This window comes from Calidris pugnax, unplaced genomic scaffold (genome assembly GCF_001431845.1).
Source record: "Calidris pugnax isolate Ruff unplaced genomic scaffold, ASM143184v1 scaffold246, whole genome shotgun sequence".
NCBI lineage: Eukaryota > Metazoa > Chordata > Aves > Charadriiformes > Scolopacidae > Calidris > Calidris pugnax.
Window position 1 is genome coordinate 2,668,375 of NW_015090989.1, and position 20,725 is coordinate 2,689,099.

Below are 20,725 nucleotides of genomic sequence, written 5' to 3' on the forward strand. Positions count from 1 at the left end.
TACCACTAGGTGGGCACGTACAGTGAGATTTTGGTCATCCCTTCCCATATACTCCAAATGACAAGATAATGTTCTCTGCTTCTGTTCGTTAACTGCTTATGGTTTAACCACCATATTGTTTTTCAACACAGTGAGCATGGACAGTTCTGGTCTCTGACTCTCAAGAATTTGTATCATCAATATGGTTATTAAAGGTTTTGCCTCTTCTTGTCACGCTTGTCAATATGATGTATGTTGCCACAGCTTAGAAAAATTGAAACAACTATGCTGTAACAGGTTATTTTCATTCAGATTCAAGAGCAATCATTTTTCTTTGTATTATGACAAGTTTGCCCGACAGAATTTTTCAAATTTACTGATCCATTCTGATAAATGTTTTAAAATTTATTCAAAATGGGCAGAAAAACCAAAAGGAGAAAAAAGTCTAGCACAAAAAGTGTGCAGTATGTTATAAATAATGACTGCCATGTTATGCATGATATCTGGAAATATTTTTTTTTCTTGTAAATGAAAATAAAGTTTTCTAACTGTTAAATAAATGGTATGCACAGATTGTTAAATTACTAGGTACTGTTAAGTACAAACAAGTAATAATTCCTGTAAAATGTGCAATCCCTCTGGCATAACTGACAACACATCCTGAGCCGAATCCACAGTGAGTTGCTCATTTGTTTCCATTCCATTGAAGTGAAAAAAAAAAAGACAAATCCCAACATTCTTTCTGTACTGCATCCTAGGCCAGGACATAGCCTTTCTTCCGAAATGTTTGTAAAGGTGTACAAATGATAAGGTGAATATTTTAAATAAGAGAAATACATAGCAACATGCTTAGGAATCGTCAAATAATCAAAATGTCTGCATTTTGATCTTCTCTTTAATATCCACCTATAATAAAAAGCTCTTATTGGAACAGGAAAAGACAGCTTTCTGCTACATTTCCTGCAGTTCTCTCTCTTGGAAATCATCAAGGTGAGGAAGGTCAGAGATAGAGATCACCATGTGGTATCCAGTGGCTTTTACCTTTTCTTTCTAGTACCCAGAGCTAAATCAAGGAGAGGGGCTGCACTATTTGGACTGCTTCAATCTCATATTACAACATTACTTGGAAAATGAAAACAAACTTCAGCATTGGATAATGATGATACGAAATGCATGCTCATTCCTCTTGGAAATCATCAAGGTGAGGAAGGTCAGAGATAGAGATCACCATGTGGTATCCAGTGGCTTTTACCTTTTCTTTCTAGTACCCAGAGCTAAATCAAGGAGAGGGGCTGCACTATTTGGACTGCTTCAATCTCATATTACAACATTACTTGGAAAATGAAAACAAACTTCAGCATTGGATAATGATGATACGAAATGCATGCTCATTCAACAGTATATCACTACTTCTTGATGCCCCATATGACTCCTGGGCTAGCCAGGAGTTCTGCACTAGAACCTGAAATGTGATTTAGCTGCTTTCTTTTCCCCCTGCATAAAAATGCCTGAATTACAGATTCATTAGTGGAATATATTTTACCATATTTAGGACATCAGTTGTATCTCCAAGGTTTTTGTCATTATTTTCATTATCTGAATCTTCTTCTGCAGAGGATTCACCAGGTTTATCTTTTTGATGATTCTTTTCTTTAAGGTAAAATAGAGGGAAGTAAACAAATACCATAGTAACAGGTGATACACAGCAAACAACACCCCACTCTCGTAAAACAGAAATAATCTCTATTTTACTGACATGGGACTGAAGTCCTGAGTTTCCTCATTCCTCCAGCCTAAGACACAGCAGAAATACTTCCACCTCCTTTTCATCAGTATTAACATTGCAGGTAGCTCAGCAAAATCTGGCCTTAGTGCACTGTAGATCTCTGACCATTTTTGCAGGCTTTCAAAGCATAAATATTACATGGAACAAAGCTTCTTTTGGATAATCTCTTTAATAATAGTGTACCAATTAGACTAAATTAGCTGCAGTCATATTATCTACAGTGCACGTTATCTGTGTAATGGATGGAGAGACAGTGAGTTTAACCCCAGTGCAGCATCATAAAAATGTACCTACATCATTTTCAGGTTCACCTCAAGTTCATCAGGTATATGGCCAGTTTTATATGGCACAAAAAACTGCTTTTAGGCCTCAGAAGACTCTAAAGGCAATTCAAATTTCACTGCATTGCTTTCCTGGAATAAGAAATGCTAATGCTGGCAGCTTTACAAATAATCACCTTAATTCTGACTGAATTAATTACTTTCAAATTGGATTTGACTCTCCAATAAATCTGAGCTAACTTTTACACAGAAGCACAGCATTCTGTAATCTTCAGCAGGAACTCACACACGCCTGGGAACCCAGATAAAGTCCAGAACTGCTCTAGAATATCTGTGCAAAAGTCCAGCACTGTATCAGTATCGTTATCCAGTTTTTTGCATTAGCTAGAATATTGCAAATCCTTATTATCTTAGACAACAGAGAGTGAGGAGTACTTTTGCATTTCCAAGTGAAGAAAGCTCCCATAAGAATTGGTAGGCCTCTTTTCTTATCCATGGTCTCTTCTAGGCCTTCCTGTGTCTTTACAACTGTTCCTAATCAATTTTTTTCTGTAATTACTTTTTTTTCATGAAAATGGAGAAAGTAGTTCCTAACCTCACAGTATTTTTGTGAAGCCATATTTCTACAGGCTTGAGGAACCTCGGGTACAATTCAGAAGTTGTTTTTCTTTCACTCAACTCTCCTCCAAATCTTTACGTGTGTTTTCTAAACATGAACCACATGTGAAGCAATTTCTTGTATGCATTTCTCAACTTTCATGTCTGTATTCTGCCAGACCCTCTTGAGGTAAGACTGAGCTCAAACCTTCTTTCATGTTCAAACTGAGTGTTTGTTTATAAATTATGACAGCCAAACTATATAGTTCTCAGAAACCAGCAATGAGATGGGGGGACACTTTACCTTTTTCATGGTCTCTATCCTTCCCAGGTTCAGCTTTAGGAAGACTTGTTGCAGAAAACCAGAGGGGGCTAGTGTTGCTAGTCACAGGCAATGAAGATTTTAAGAACCTTTCTCCCAGTGGAGGCAGAGTTCGTGCCATTCGAATAAACTGTTCTGGTGACTTTTCCTTTAGAAGATTAAAAAAAAATATTGAGAATAAAACTAGAAGAATAAAATGTAAGCAACCTCTCATACTTCATAGTGGTATTTTCCTTTAGTTGATGGTACAGTGTTGCAACTTCGTATGCACAGCATAAACAAAATTTCTTGAGTATTTTAATTATTTTTAAAAAGTGGAGAGACCTACTGGGATATTTTAGGTCGTTTCTAAAAAATAATCTCAAGCTGTCTTAAAATATAGATAAAGGATTAAAAGAATTTTGATTTTTATTTAAAATGAAAACACTAGTGTTTCAAATAACACTAATACCTTATCCACAGCATCAATATATTTTTACAAAACAAATGTGGTTTTGTGGTAGAGTTACTTTTCAGACAGGTAAGTGAAATGATCTAATTCATTGTGCTGCTAAAGAAATTACAAGGAATATGCAATGGAGATAAAGGAGAAGAAACTACTATTTTCAGTAGCTACAGGATGTTAGGATCATTTAAAGTTGATTGTGAAACTTCGCTATTTTATAAACTATGAACTTGTTTAATCTACACAAAGATAGAGCGGGAACATCAAAAAGAGTCAGATTCTTGGTGGGGTTTTTTTCATATTTCTAAGATACTTTCAAAAATACAAGGGAACAGGCTCTACGTTATAGAATTAAAAAACAAACATACAAACAAAAAAACAACAATTTGAGTCTTTTTCATAGATATAAACAAGTAAAATCTGACCAATTCCTATCTTTCACCTGCATCAATTCTGGTACCAGTGTAGATATTAATGCTTCTTTATATAAATTAAAATCTAACAAGTATTTTAAGGAGATATATTTATCTGCTGGGCATATGCTGTGATTTTAGTTTTTAAAGTTATTTTGTTTCCTAAAACAAGTATGGCAACTCTAAAGAGCTCTGAATTTACCCTCTCCCGACGTCGTATTCGTGCTGATGTTAGTTGTAAGGTGTTTGTTAGTAGTGGGTCTCCACTCATTTTAGAGATAGTAGCAGTCAAATGGCTCTCATATAAATCTTCTAAGAGTGTTTCTTCAGATCCTTTAGGTCTTGGAGCAGCAAAAACTAGCATGTGACAACCACCACAAGCAACCTATAGCACCAAAAAAGGGACTGCTTATTTCATTTGCAAGTATCAATACAAGGATCTAATTTTCTTACAATCATCTCTAGGGACTTAGAGTATAAGAAAAATGTAATAAAAGTAAGAGATGTTAAATTGCTTCAAATTTAGCTCCTAATGATGTTAGCAAGACAAAAGTACATAATTACAATTCTTAATGACTAGGGATCTATGTTCATTTCTTCCTACTTAAATACGACATATTTGTATTGAACACACCAAAAGATAGGTCTATCAAACTGTTGATACAGAAGAAAGCAAAGATATTTCCACTGATTTTGAAGGGATTTGAGCTAATTATTTTTATGCAAGCCAAATGTGGGCAATACTTTAGCGATACAAGCATAGATATTTCATCACAAAACCCACAAAATTTAATGTAAAGTCCTACACCCTCCAACAGAGAAAGTTTAATTACATAAAGATCAGAGATTCCACTTTCTGAAAAGTTTAAATCCCTTAGCACTTCTCATAAAACTTCCTTAACCTCTAAGTGCAGTAAACAAACAGAAGTGAGCTACAGACTTAGTCCCAAACTTTGTTCAATCCTGTGTCATGTTTGTATTTTTGATGCTGGCAGTTCTGTGATATTTATTTCTTAAACACCTCAGGAAACAGATGACAGCAATGCCCTTCAAAGAAAACAGTATTTCTCCTTTCTCATCCCATTCAGACTCAAAAAAGCAACTCCTCAAATTTTCTTAAGATTTAGTAAATATCCCACTGCACAAATAATCATTAAAATTAAAAATCTCTGGTGTTTTCAGAATAGACACTACTTTCCCCCATACTACCAACAACCTAAGAGCAACAACTATTTAATTTTATAGGCTACTACCAGCTCTGTAGACCAAAACACTGTAGCACAACACTACTGAAAAAAAACCCTAAAAAGCAGTCTATACAAGTAGTCCAAGCCAAGTACATTCTAAACTAAATGAACAGTGTGATACGTAATTATAATTTCCTTTTTCTTTTAACTTGTGTTGTCTACTAATTAAATGTTGTAGGAAAAAAATGTATATTGAGATTTCAACTCTCATTAATACTGTGTTTCATAAAAATATAAACATTTTGATGTCTGAGAAGCATGAGACGTTTTACCAAAAGGACTGTGAACCTCAAGAAATTATAACACAGAGTGGGATCAAACTGATTTGTAAAATTCTCTTCTCCAAGTCCTAACTTGCCATGTCGTCCATCCCCAAAAGTAAACATGAGGCCGTTATCTGTATAAAGAAAATAAAAAGGATGCTATTAATAACAAAGATTCAGTACGAAACAAGGACAAAACCATCACAATAAAAGTAACACGCCATGTAAGTAAGGAATATTTCTCTTGCAAAAGCAAAACTTGAACAATTATTTTCAGATTTTCAACAGATGATTATGATCCAAATATATATATATTTTTTTTTTTTCAGTCAAAGTAACATCAGAGATCAGAGTTAGTCTAGACAATTGTGGAAAAAAGAAACAATAAGAAAACACTAAGATTGAAATTGTATAGCAAAACAAAGGCTTCTAAACCAGAAGGTGTGATTATGAGGTTAGAATTTGCCAGGAGACAGCATGTACAGAACTACGCATGGCATGGCTGTGATCAGAAATTCCTTATATCAAATCTGGCCTTCTCACTCACTCATTTAACCATTAGAACTAGTAAACCTGCAAATGTCTTTTCTACTCCTCATTTTATAAAGAAAGATTTTACAGTATAATACAGAGTCACTGGAAGTGTATTTCAGACTTTTTCACTTACATACCTGCAACTACAGCAGTATGATTTTCCCCACACGTAACGTTACATATTTTATGCCTCCTCAAGTGTTTCACAGACTTTGGTACTGACGTTTCAAAAATAAAAGTACCGTGTCCCAGCTGCCCATACTGTCCAAGTCCAAAAGTATATACGTCTGTCTCTGAAAATGTAGAGGCAAAGTTAACAACAAATATGCTGATATATACATTATAACCTGCTTTTTCATAGCCAAATGACAGTGAAATGACATCAGCCTCAAAAAAGCAATGTTTTATCAGTTAAAAAATGTATCAACTAATGAATTAAATTTATCAATTAAGAACAAAATAAATAAGAAAACAGGCAATGAAGCACTAAAAAAATATACAGACAAGAATTCTGAATGGTTCAATATGCAATATATTTTCTAACATAAATGCAAAGCAATGCACTGATCATATGTACACAAAATATCAGCCAACAATCAGCAGTATGGGAGTTTACACACTGCAATTAATTCAAAATCACTGTGTTTACATATATATGCATTTTCAAGTAGAATAGTCTCATCTTAATTTCTGAGTATCTGCACGTGCACTGTTATGACCCAAAAATTAATAGACTGGAACAGTAACAGAATAGGTTTCAGTATTCTGTTCAGCTACCAAATGAACCCTGCATTAAATACAGAGAACACTATAATTGTGTTATCTTGTGACAGAATAATCATCTTTCCACATTTACATTTTGTTCATTTAATTCATTGTCTGTGCCAGGAAAAAGAATGAGAGCTTCTCCAAAGCAATAAAGATTATTGGTGTGTCCATCCCTGGCACTCCATCACAACAAGGAAAGACTGTGAAGCCTGGAAATCTTGATGAGATCACGCTTGAAAAGGGAAATTCAAAGACTATGTTTTTTTGGGAAAAGGAGAAGTTTTCCTGGAATTTTATTCCCTGTCCCTTTTTCTGTAACACTATGTATGGAAATGTTCTTTCTCGGAAAGGGTTTGCTCTTTCTGCCCCTTTTATATTGTTATATTAAGATGTCATGAATTCACACCATTAAAAAAATAAAAACCACAACGGTCTCACATTTTTTCAGACTGTAGATGAAAATTATTCAGTAAAGCCCTTTCTGCCCCTTTTATATTGTTATATATTAAGATGTCATGAATTCACACCATAAAAAAAAAAACCCACAACGGTCTCACATTTTTTCAGACTGTAGATGAAAATTATTCAGTAAAGCTGTTTTTTTTTACTAAACATAATAGTAAAGCTCCCTCTGCTGGAAATTTTAGTGCAAGAAAGCAAAACCACCTCAGGATCTTTAAAAGGTAAAACAAGAAGTAAGAAATTTTCTGTAACATTTAGACTTTCTGCATAACAAAGCACGAAACTACGGCTGAAAGACAGGAGCTTTCTCTAAGCAAACCAAAGTCTCATCTTCATTTTACTAAATGGCTTATTCCTTAACTTCTGTTTAAAAGTACTGCATTTGGAAAATTGAAGTCTCATCTTCATTTTAGTAAATGGCTTATTCCTTAAATTCCGTTTAAAAGTACTGCATTTGGAAACTGGCAGATCCTGTAATTTTCAAACTATATGATTTTACCTGATTAACATAATTATTTGGAGTGAAGTTGGAGTTTTTTCATATTATCTTTAATCCTAACTTGAAACATGCAATGTTAGACCTCTAAAAAGGCGTTGGTGTTCAGAGGGAGATGATCTCAACTTCTAAGTTTAAAAGTACACGAAATTTTTATTTTCCCAATTTCTAGTGACAATGAGGAGAATCCAAAACCAGGTTAGACTGCCTTTATAAGAAGAACGATTTTTTCTACTGCTGCTATAGACCCAGAGCACCTAAATCTGCTTCTTCTAAAAATCACTTATTAGTCAATTATCAAGGCATGGGAAGCCAAAAACCTTCCACCTTTCTTAAATGATTCACTGCTCTGGTGCAGAAGTGAGGCCAGAATAATAATCTCAGTAATAATCCCATCTAGCAGAAATGAGGTATTTCCTCTAGTAAGTCTTTAAAAATACATGGAAAGAGAAATCTCTGGCAAACAACTTCATAGACTTAGTGATAAAATGACAGAGGAGAATTTCATCATTCTGAGCTTGAATTTGCAAATGAATTTGCTGACAGCACAACTCCAAAGGCGGATACAGCCCCACTGCCACCTTCTTACTGTTCTCAGTCCCAGTACAGATACGGTTGGACGACACAAATTAAATGTACTGCCAGCAAAAGGGCAGATCTTGCTCCCCTGTTCTCTCTCTTCAGTCCCCACTTGCACTGTCTCTGCTGGCCACCTGACTATGTGGTGAGCCAGCTCAGTCCTGACAGGCAGGTTTGGGAACTGCTGCCTCTCCCATGAGAAGTGCCCTTGAAGGATGAAGAGAAATGGTTTCAGAGCCTGCCCAGAAGCCAATGGCTTCACTGTTCCAAGTGACCTCCAGTACTTGAGCGCTAGGACTGCTTCCTCTTTAGTTTCTGAATTTTCTTTTATGGATGAACAGGCGTATTTCCCTGCAACCATCCATCTTCCACCTTTGCAGGTATCTTCTAGAGTATATAACAGTTCTTTAATCGCCTGGCAAAAATCTGTATAGCTTTCAGATTTGTTTTTAACACGTTATTTGCTGAAAAGAACTGAGTGAGCTCCAAGAGTGCTTTTAAGATCCACCCATTCTTTGCTATGTATTTAAGCATACAAAGTTAAAATTCACAGAAGAAAACCAGAAACACGCAGGTATGCTTATATCTTAATCCACACAGATTAATTTTCCTTTAACTTTATTTTAATATTATGCATTTTCAAGTAGAATAGTCTCATCTTAATTTCTGAGTATCTGCACGTGCACTGTTATGACCCAAAAATTAATAGACTGGAACAGTAACAGAATAGGTTTCAGTATTCTGTTCAGCTACCAAATGAACCCTGCATTAAATACAGAGAACACTATAATTGTGTTATCTTGTGACAGAATAATCATCTTTCCACATTTACATTTTGTTCATTTAATGCATTGTCTGTGCCAGGAAAAAGAATGAGAGCTTCTCCAAAGCAATAAAGATTATTGGTGTGTCCATCCCTGGCACTCCATCACAACAAGGAAAGACTGTGAAGCCTGGAAATCTTGATGAGATCACGCTTGAAAAGGGAAATTCAAAGACTATGTTTTTTTGGGAAAAGGAGAAGTTTTCCTGGAATTTTATTCCCTGTCCCTTTTTCTGTAACACTATGTATGGAAATGTTCTTTCTCGGAAAGGGTTTGCTCTTTCTGCCCCTTTTATATTGTTATATTAAGATGTCATGAATTCACACCATTAAAAAAATAAAAACCACAACGGTCTCACATTTTTTCAGACTGTAGATGAAAATTATTCAGTAAAGCTGTTTTTTTTTACTAAACGTAATAGTAAAGCTCCCTCTGCTGGAAATTTTAGTGCAAGAAAGCAAAACCACCTCAGGATCTTTAAAAGGTAAAACAAGAAGTAAGAAATTTTCTGTAACATTTAGACTTTCTGCATAACAAAGCACGAAACTACGGCTGAAAGACAGGAGCTTTCTCTAAGCAAACCAAAGTCTCATCTTCATTTTACTAAATGGCTTATTCCTTAACTTCTGTTTAAAAGTACTGCATTTGGAAAATGGCAGATCCTGTAATTTTCAAACTATATGTTTTTATCTGATTAACATAATTATTTGGAGTAAAGATGGAGTTTTTTAATATTATCTTTAATCCTAACTTGAAACATGCAATGTTAGACCTCTAAAAAGCCATTGGTGTTCAGAAGGAGATGTTCTCAACTTGTAACTTTAAAAGTACAGGAAATTATTTTATTTTCCCAATTTCTAGTGACAATGAGGAGAATCCAAAACCAGGTTAGACTGCCTTTATAAGAAGAACGATTTTTTCTACTGCTGCTATAGACCCAGAGCACCTAAATCTGCTTCTTCTAAAAATCACTTATTAGTCAATTATCAAGGCATGGGAAGCCAAAAACCTTCCACCTTTCTTAAATGATTCACTGCTCTGGTGCAGAAGTGAGGCCAGAATAATAATCTCAGTAATAATCCCATCTAGCAGAAATGAGGTATTTCCTCTAGTAAGTCTTTAAAAATACATGGAAAGAGAAATCTCTGGCAAGCAACTTCATAGACTTAGTGATAAAATGACAGAGGTGAATTTCATCATTCTGAGCTTGAATTTGCAAATGAATTTGCTGACAGCACAACTCCAAAGGCGGATACAGCCCCACTGCCACCTTCTTACTGTTCTCAGTCCCAGTACGGATACGGTTGGACGACACAAATAAAATGTACTGCCAGCAAAAGGGCAGATCTTGCTCCCCTGTTCTCTCTCTTCAGTCCCCACTTGCACTGTCTCTGCTGGCCACCTGACTATGTGGTGAGCCAGCTCAGTCCTGACAGGCAGGTTTGGGAACTGCTGCCTCTCCCATGAGAAGTGCCCTTGAAGGATGAAGAGAAATGGTTTCAGAGCCTGCCCAGAAGCCAATGGCTTCACTGTTCCAAGTGACCTCCAGTACTTGAGCGCTAGGACTGCTTCCTCTTTAGTTTCTGAATTTTCTTTTATGGATGAACAGGCGTATTTCCCTGCAACCATCCATCTTCCACCTTTGCAGGTATCTTCTAGAGTATATAACAGTTCTTTAATCGCCTGGCAAAAATCTGTATAGCTTTCAGATTTGTTTTTAACACGTTATTTGCTGAAAAGAACTGAGTGAGCTCCAAGAGTGCTTTTAAGATCCACCCATTCTTTGCTATGTATTTAAGCATACAAAGTTAAAATTCACAGAAGAAAACCAGAAACACGCAGGTATGCTTATATCTTAATCCACACAGATTAATTTTCCTTTAACTTTATTTTAATATTAATTAGTATTAATATTACTACTACTCCTATTATGTCTATGGGCTATTCACTCTTACTACAGCTTTAAACAGTTTCTGCTGAAAAAAATTACTATAAAAATAAGCTGTCAACAGAATACTTAGTTTTAATAAAGCTAGTAATTGGATTTGGGGATTTCAGTATAAATAGTATACAGATTTAACAATGGTTTGAAAAATCTAGATAATCGTATGTGGTTTGAACAGTCAGTTCTGTCATGAAAATGTAGAGCTTTTTCATCCATTTCATTCACTGTCAAAAGGGTATCTTGACTTCCTTTTAAAAGACCTTGAGACAGAAGATGAAAAATCCAACATTTTACATACTAACTAGTGTGGTGTATTGTTATGTCAAATGATCTATTCTCGAAGGACTCCCTCCCTTCAGAGAATAAAAGGAGGTAATACACGCTTTTATACAGAGGATTATTCCCAGACAATCTGTCATAATCTGAAAAAATGGAAGATACTAAGGCCACTCCCAATCATCTGTTTCTTCTCCAATTTCTAGATTCAAAAGTTATTATTACTCTACTTTTTAAAAGCTTTATTGAAAAAATACGCAAATTGGGATTGCTGCTCTCTCACATTTCTTTTGAAAGTCACAATACCAACAGCTTTCATTTTCAGTAGGAAGCATTAAGTCATCTGAGATGAGGATATGATCTTCTTGAACTGGCTGATAGACTGTCATGTAATGAGTAAGTTTGTGCTGCTACAGTGAGAGAAAGTTTTTGCATGACAGAACTTTTAACTGCCATTTTGTTCATTCTCTAGAACAACTGCAAATATTAAAGGCAGAAGTAACAATAAGACTTGTAGAGAAGATGGTTTCCAATACTGTATTCAACATTTCTAAAACCTTGTATCTTTAAGAAGTGTTTTTTTTTCCTAATCATTGCTCAACAGTTTAATTTTTTGTTCTTTGTTTTGTTTTTTCCCATTTTGGAGTTTCAGAGAAAAAAAATGAATTATTATAATATATCCTTTCTATCATTTACTCTGATACTTGCTGGAGAGATTCCAAATAGTAATTCGATTTAATAACCTAGATAACAGTGGTTCTTACCATACAAAATTGCCAATAGAATAGATAAGACAGTCATAAAAAAGAAATCAAATGAAGTGCTTTGGAACAGACTAATTACGTATGAGAGCCAGGAAGAAACTTGCCTCGTACACAGTAAGATAACTGGATTATGCCTTCTTCTAATTTGATAAACCCTAAGTAGAAATGATGACGAGAAATAAGACAAAATGTGCAACAGCTTCTCCATATAACATTTTTTCCTATCCTATTCCTATGTTAAAAGAAATAGATGAAACAGAGGAATATGCAATAGCAGACACTCATTTCTTATTTTTTAACACTGAAATTACACACCCTGAAAAACTGGAAAGACTCTGAAAAGATGTGTATTGTGTCACTAAAGCAAAACAGCACTCATTTTCACAGAAGACAATACATGAAATTCAGAATTTCTTCAAAATTGTACTACGTTCTTAATTTAGGAAAATGAGCTTGAAAGAGGTATAAATGTTTCTGCTCTTCTTTAAAGATCTCTCTCATCAGAATTCTCAACTTGTGCCCACACCACTTCATCTCAAGATGCAATATACACTTCACTACTGATTTCAAGTTAACTTTCTGGTGCAAAGCCTATAATGCATATATCTACACTCACTTTTTAAATGATCACAGTGTCCAAATCTATCTCTTTTCCCATTTTTTTCCCCAAGTATTTTTCCCAAATTTTGTTTTGAGTCAGAAAAATTTCTGTATGTCAACACTTCCAATGAAGTATCTTTCACTTGAGACAGTATTTCCTTTATCCTCTCTACTCTTTTGTTCTAAGTGTCTTAGGCAGAAGTTCATACCTGTAGCCTATTTAATAATAGCCGAATTACATTAAAAAACATCTATCTGACCTTTCACTCATCACAACAACTACAGGCAACTGTACTTTGTTGGGAAACATTGCTTTCCTCTTCTCTTGACTCAGCTGGATCTTCTGAATCTCAGCACTTTCATCATCAACTGGCAGCTAAGCCAGCAATGAATTTCTTATTTGCCTTCTACTACAAAATCTATTTCCATAGGCAAGTAAATCTTACATACTGACTTACTATGGTGTTTTCTTCACTGTATTTGGTTTTTGGCATTTATATTTTGCCTCTTTGTTCTAGCTCTTGTACAGATTTCACTATAATGCTGATGTCATCCAGGTCTCCATTGCCCTACTAAATCTCTGTAACGGTCATTTGTTATAATGAAATTTTATCACATGAAATACTATTAAAACAAAGTATCTATTGGTTTGCTTCAGATTTATGGTTAAAAAAATAATCAATAATGATAATCAAATTCTTTCTGCAGAACTTCACTCTATAACCCATAAAATAATGCTACGATTTATACATTTGCTGCCCCCAAATTTATGGTAATTTTTTTCCTAATAATGATAATCTGATTTCATGTAAAGAAATTTATGTTATGACATAGAATACTGCCAGGGTAAGACTGCATGTTGGTGGAAGAAAAGAGACAAAAGCATTGAAATGTAGATAAATGTTTGCACTATTTCCTGGATTGGCTCCTGTTATTTCGTCTTCATAGGAAATAGGAAATAGGAAAACTCCCAAAGGAGAATCTTGCAGCTTGACTCATCATATGCGCAGCATAGCATTGCACAGGCATTCATTAGGGTTAACTGTTAAATGCATTTCTACCTCTTCAATGTACAAGTCTTCCAGTTAGGAACACTACAGCGTCTTACTCTTCAGTGGGATGTAAATTCTTCACAGTAAATTGAGTTTACCAATTAAGTTATAGGGCTGTAAAAAAGGTGGTTAAACTGCATACCTGTTAGCACCACTGTGTGTTCTCCACCACAAGCAACCTTGTTCACCTTTTCCATAATTCCCAGTACAGGCTGTGGGACTCTATTGTTCTTCAGCTGTTCAGGCAATAATCCTAGTTTCCCATTCTCAGGTTCTCCAAAAGTATAGAGCTCACCATCTCCTGTGTAAATAGAGAACAGAGCAGGATTTCCAGCATGAATCAGAAGCAAGGCTGGGTTGTCAAGGCTGCTGCAGACACAAATGAGTAAGATAGAAAAGTGTATGAACATTATGGGACAATGTAACGTATTTGTATAATATCCAAAGAGTTGTGCAAAACAATCTGCTTTGATGGGACAAGAAGGGGCTAAATTTTAGCCCCTCTCCAAGATGAGAACTACAAAATTTAGCTTGCAAGGAACCTAGCCAAGGGAAAAACAAAACCATATATATCCCCCTGAGAGGTTAGAATTCCCTCTGTAATCAGTATTTATGTCAACCAAAGTTGCTTCTAAGAATCTCAATAAAACAGAAAATGGTCTTGCATGGAATTTTCATGGAAAATCTACACCTTCTTCTTGTAAGATATATAGAAAAAAAGCAAAATGCAGAGTAGATGACATGAAACTGTGTGGTCTGGACAGCAAGAGAACTGTTTATCCAACAACAGGAATAGAGCAGCGGTTCCATACCAATAATTCCACCAGAATTAAGTTCAAGAAAATACTGAGAGGTTTTTGCAGATCTCTCCCCCTAACTTCTTTCTGATCTGCTACATAATCATACAAGAAGACTCTTCTCATTGACCAGACTTTTTAAGAATCCAGTTCAAAAACTGTTCAATCCCAAATTTGGGTAATTAACTTTATTTCTAGGTTTGCCTTGTTTTATCTTTTCCAATCACTCCCTTTGCTTTTTCATTGCTATGTAAGACTGAATTATTATTAAAGACAGCATTCTATATATCCTTCTATCATAGTTAAAAATGGAACATGTAAAATGTACTTTCTATTGCTATATTTACAATTTATCTACATTTATTTACTTCTTTTACATTTTATCTAATTTTTACATTTATCTACATCTTTTTTTTTTTTTTTTTTACAATTTATCTACATCTATATTTCTGATTTTCCATGCAAAGCCTCAAAAAAGCAATGTTTTATCAGTTAAAAAATGTATCAACTAATGAATTAAATTTATCAATTAAGAACAAAATAAATAAGAAAACAGGCAATGAAGCACTAAAAAAATATACAGACAAGAATTCTGAATGGTTCAATATGCAATATATTTTCTAACATAAATGCAAAGCAATGCACTGATCATATGTACACAAAATATCAGCCAACAATCAGCAGTATGGGAGTTTACACACTGCAATTAATTCAAAATCACTGTGTTTACATATATATGCATTTTCAAGTAGAATAGTCTCATCTTAATTTCTGAGTATCTGCACGTGCACTGTTATGACCCAAAAATTAATAGACTGGAACAGTAACAGAATAGGTTTCAGTATTCTGTTCAGCTACCAAATGAACCCTGCATTAAATACAGAGAACACTATAATTGTGTTATCTTGTGACAGAATAATCATCTTTCCACATTTACATTTTGTTCATTTAATTCATTGTCTGTGCCAGGAAAAAGAATGAGAGCTTCTCCAAAGCAATAAAGATTATTGGTGTGTCCATCCCTGGCACTCCATCACAACAAGGAAAGACTGTGAAGCCTGGAAATCTTGATGAGATCACGCTTGAAAAGGGAAATTCAAAGACTATGTTTTTTTGGGAAAAGGAGAAGTTTTCCTGGAATTTTATTCCCTGTCCCTTTTTCTGTAACACTATGTATGGAAATGTTCTTTCTCGGAAAGGGTTTGCCCTTTCTGCCCCTTTTATATTGTTATATATTAAGATGTCATGAATTCACACCATAAAAAAAAAAACCCACAACGGTCTCACATTTTTTCAGACTGTAGATGAAAATTATTCAGTAAAGCTGTTTTTTTTTACTAAACATAATAGTAAAGCTCCCTCTGCTGGAAATTTTAGTGCAAGAAAGCAAAACCACCTCAGGATCTTTAAAAGGTAAAACAAGAAGTAATTTTCTGTAACATTTAGACTTTCTGCATAAGAAAGCGCGAAACTACTGCTGAAAGACAGGAGCTTTCTCTAAGCAAACTGAAGTCTCATCTTCATTTTAGTAAATGGCTTATTCCTTAAATTCCGTTTAAAAGTACTGCATTTGGAAACTGGCAGATCCTGTAATTTTCAAACTATATGATTTTACCTGATTAACATAATTATTTGGAGTGAAGTTGGAGTTTTTTCATATTATCTTTAATCCTAACTTGAAACATGCAATGTTAGACCTCTAAAAAGGCGTTGGTGTTCAGAGGGAGATGATCTCAACTTCTAAGTTTAAAAGTACACGAAATTTTTATTTTCCCAATTTCTAGTGACAATGAGGAGAATCCAAAACCAGGTTAGACTGCCTTTATAAGAAGAATGATTTTTTCTACTGCTCCTATAGACCCAGAGCACCTAAATTTGCTTCTTCTAAAAATCACTTATTAGTCAATTATCAAGGCATGGGAAGACAAAAACCTTCCACCTTTCTTAAATGATTCACTGCTTTGGTGCAGAAGTGAGCCCAGAATAATAATCTCAGTAATAATCTCATCTAGCAGAAATGAGGTATTTCCTCTAATATGTCTTTAAAAATACATGGAAAGAGAAATCTCTGGCAAGCAACTTCATAGACTTAGTGATAAAATGACAGAGGTGAATTTCATCATTCTGAGCTTGAATTTGCAAATGAATTTGCTGACAGCACAACTCCAAAGGCGGATACAGCCCCACTGCCACCTTCTTACTGTTCTCAGTCCCAGTACAGATACGGTTGGACGACACAAATTAAATGTACTGCCAGCAAAAGGGCAGATCTTGCTCCCCTGTTCTCTCTCTTCAGTCCCCACTTGCACTGTCTCTGCTGGCCACCTGACTATGTGGTGAGCCAGCTCAGTCCTGACAGGCAGGTTTGGGAACTGCTGCCTCTCCCATGAGAAGTGCCCTTGAAGGATGAAGAGAAATGGTTTCAGAGCCTGCCCAGAAGCCAATGGCTTCACTGTTCCAAGTGACCTCCAGTACTTGAGCGCTAGGACTGCTTCCTCTTTAGTTTCTGAATTTTCTTTTATGGATGAACAGGCGTATTTCCCTGCAACCATCCATCTTCCACCTTTGCAGGTATCTTCTAGAGTATATAACAGTTCTTTAATCGCCTGGCAAAAATCTGTATAGCTTTCAGATTTGTTTTTAACACGTTATTTGCTGAAAAGAACTGAGTGAGCTCCAAGAGTGCTTTTAAGATCCACCCATTCTTTGCTATGTATTTAAGCATACAAAGTTAAAATTCACAGAAGAAAACCAGAAACACGCAGGTATGCTTATATCTTAATCCACACAGATTAATTTTCCTTTAACTTTATTTTAATATTAATTAGTATTAATATTACTACTACTCCTATTATGTCTATGGGCTATTCACTCTTACTACAGCTTTAAACAGTTTCTGCTGAAAAAAATTACTATAAAAATAAGCTGTCAACAGAATACTTAGTTTTAATAAAGCTAGTAATTGGATTTGGGGATTTCAGTATAAATAGTATACAGATTTAACAATGGTTTGAAAAATCTAGATAATCGTATGTGGTTTGAACAGTCAGTTCTGTCATGAAAATGTAGAGCTTTTTCATCCATTTCATTCACTGTCAAAAGGGTATCTTGACTTCCTTTTAAAAGACCTTGAGACAGAAGATGAAAAATCCAACATTTTACATACTAACTAGTGTGGTGTATTGTTATGTCAAATGATCTATTCTCGAAGGACTCCCTCCCTTCAGAGAATAAAAGGAGGTAATACACGCTTTTATACAGAGGATTATTCCCAGACAATCTGTCATAATCTGAAAAAATGGAAGATACTAAGGCCACTCCCAATCATCTGTTTCTTCTCCAATTTCTAGATTCAAAAGTTATTGTTACTCTACTTTTTAAAAGCTTTATTGAAAAAATACGCAAATTGGGATTGCTGCTCTCTCACATTTCTTTTGAAAGTCACAATACCAACAGCTTTCATTTTCAGTAGGAAGCATTAAGTCATCTGAGATGAGGATATGATCTTCTTGAACTGGCTGATAGACTGTCATGTAATGAGTAAGTTTGTGCTGCTACAGTGAGAGAAAGTTTTTGCATGACAGAACTTTTAACTGCCATTTTGTTCATTCTCTAGAACAACTGCAAATATTAAAGGCAGAAGTAACAATAAGACTTGTAGAGAAGATGGTTTCCAATACTATATTCAACATTTCTAAAACCTTGTATCTTTAAGAAGTGTTTTTTTTTCCTAATCATTGCTCAACAGTTTAATTTTTTGTTCTTTGGAAAAAAAAATTTTTTTTCCCATTTTGGAGTTTCAGAGAAAAAAAATGAATTATATATCCTTTCTATCATTTACTCTGATACTTGCTGGAGAGATTCCAAATAGTAATTCGATTTAATAACCTAGATAACAGTGGTTTTGTTTTTTCCCATTTTGGAGTTTCAGAGAAAAAAAATGAATTATATATCCTTTCTATCATTTACTCTGATACTTGCTGGAGAGATTCCAAATAGTAATTCGATTTAATAACCTAGATAACAGTGGTTCTTACCATACAAAATTGCCAATAGAATAGATAAGACAGTCATAAAAAAGAAATCAAATGAAGTGCTTTGGAACAGACTAATTATGTATGAGAGCCAGGAAGAAACTTGCCTCGTACACAGTAAGATAACTGGATTATGCCTTCTTCTAATTTGATAAACCCTAAGTAGAAATGATGACGAGAAATAAGACAAAATGTGCAACAGCTTCTCCATATAACATTTTTTCCTATCCTATTCCTATGTTAAAAGAAATAGATGAAACAGAGGAATATGCAATAGCAGACACTCATTTCTTATTTTTTAACACTGAAATTACACACCCTGAAAAACTGGAAAGACTCTGAAAAGATGAGTATTCATCAGTATGTATTGTGTCACTAAAGCAAAACAGCACTCATTTTCACAGAAGACAATACATGAAATTCAGAATTTCTTCAAAATTGTACTACGTTCTTAATTTAGGAAAATGAGCTTGAAAGAGGTATAAATGTTTCTGCTCTTCTTTAAAGATCTCTCTCATCAGAATTCTCAACTTGTGCCCACACCACTTCATCTCAAGATGCAATATACACTTCACTACTGATTTCAAGTTAACTTTCTGGTGCAAAGCCTATAATGCATATATCTACACTCACTTTTTAAATGATCACAGTGTCCAAATCTATCTCTTTTCCCATTTTTTTCCCCAAGTATTTTTCCCAAATTTTGTTTTGAGTCAGAAAAATTTCTGTATGTCAACACTTCCAATGAAGTATCTTTCACTTGAGACAGTATTTCCTTTATCCTCTCTACTCTTTTGTTCTAAGTGTCTTAGGCAGAAGTTCATACCTGTAGCCTATTTAATAATAGCCGAATTACATTAAAAAACATCTATCTGACCTTTCACTCATCACAACAACTACAGGCAACTGTACTTTGTTGGGAAACATTGCTTTCCTCTTCTCTTGACTCAGCTGGATCTTCTGAATCTCAGCACTTTCATCATCAACTGGCAGCTAAGCCAGCAATGAATTTCTTATTTGCCTTCTACTACAAAATCTATTTCCATAGGCAAGTAAATCTTACATACTGACTTACTATGGTGTTTTCTTCACTGTATTTGGTTTTTGGCATTTATATTTTGCCTCTTTGTTCTAGCTCTTGTACAGATTTCACTATAATGCTGATGTCATCCAGGTCTCCATTGCCCTACTAAATCTCTGTAACGGTCATTTGTTATAATGAAATTTTATCACATGAAATACTATTAAAACAAAGTATCTATTGGTTTGCTTCAGATTTATGGTTAAAAAAATAATCAATAATGATAATCAAATTCTTTCTGCAGAACTTCACTCTATAACCCATAAAATAATGCTACGATTTATACATTTGCTGCCCCCAAATTTATGGTAATTTTTTTCCTAATAATGATAATCTGATTTCATGTAAAGAAATTTATGTTATGACATAGAATACTGCCAGGGTAAGACTGCATGTTGGTGGAAGAAAAGAGACAAAAGCATTGAAATGTAGATAAATGTTTGCACTATTTCCTGGATTGGCTCCTGTTATTTCGTCTTCATAGGAAATAGGAAATAGGAAAACTCCCAAAGGAGAATCTTGCAGCTTGACTCATCATATGCGCAGCATAGCATTGCACAGGCATTCATTAGGGTTAACTGTTAAATGCATTTCTACCTCTTCGATGTACAAGTCTTCCAGTTAGGAACACTACAGCGTCTTACTCTTCAGTGGGATGTAAATTCTTCACAGTAAATTGAGTTTACCAATTAAGTTATAGGGCTGTAAAAAAGGTGGTTAAACTGCATACCTGTTAGCACCACTGTGTGTTCTCCACCACAAGCAACCTTGTTCACCTTTTCCATAATTCCCAGTACGGGCTGTGGGACTCTATTGTTCTTCAGCTGTTCAGGCAATAATCCTAGTTTCCCATTCTCAGGTTCTCCAAAAGTATAGAGCTCACCATCTCCTGTGTAAATAGAGAACAGAGCAGGATTTCCAGCATGAATCAGAAGCAAGGCTGGGTTGTCAAGGCTGCTGCAGACACAAATGAGTAAGATAGAAAAGTGTATGAACATTATGGGACAATGTAACGTATTTGTATAATATCCAAACAGTTGTGCAAAACAATCTGCTTTGATGGGACAAGAAGGGGCTAAATTTTAGCCCCTCTCCAAGATGAGAACTACAAAATTTAGCTTGCAAGGAACCTAGCCAAGGGAAAAACAAAACCATATATATCCCCCTGAGAGGTTAGAAT

General features: G+C 34.9%; 1 protein-coding gene across 1 annotated transcript in view; it reads right to left on the reverse strand.

The window, feature by feature from the left end:
• RPGR (retinitis pigmentosa GTPase regulator) overlaps positions 1-20,725 on the reverse strand; it is a 66,089-nt gene that overhangs the window by 20,940 nt on the left and 24,424 nt on the right. The window contains exons 7-12 of the mRNA XM_014954070.1: positions 20,276-20,434; positions 6,005-6,160; positions 5,343-5,467; positions 4,026-4,208; positions 2,948-3,113; positions 1,523-1,629 (exon numbers count right to left, since the gene is read on the reverse strand). Coding sequence (XP_014809556.1) covers positions 1,523-1,629; positions 2,948-3,113; positions 4,026-4,208; positions 5,343-5,467; positions 6,005-6,160; positions 20,276-20,434 — 896 coding nt within the window. The remainder of the gene's footprint in view (positions 1-1,522; positions 1,630-2,947; positions 3,114-4,025; positions 4,209-5,342; positions 5,468-6,004; positions 6,161-20,275; positions 20,435-20,725) is intronic.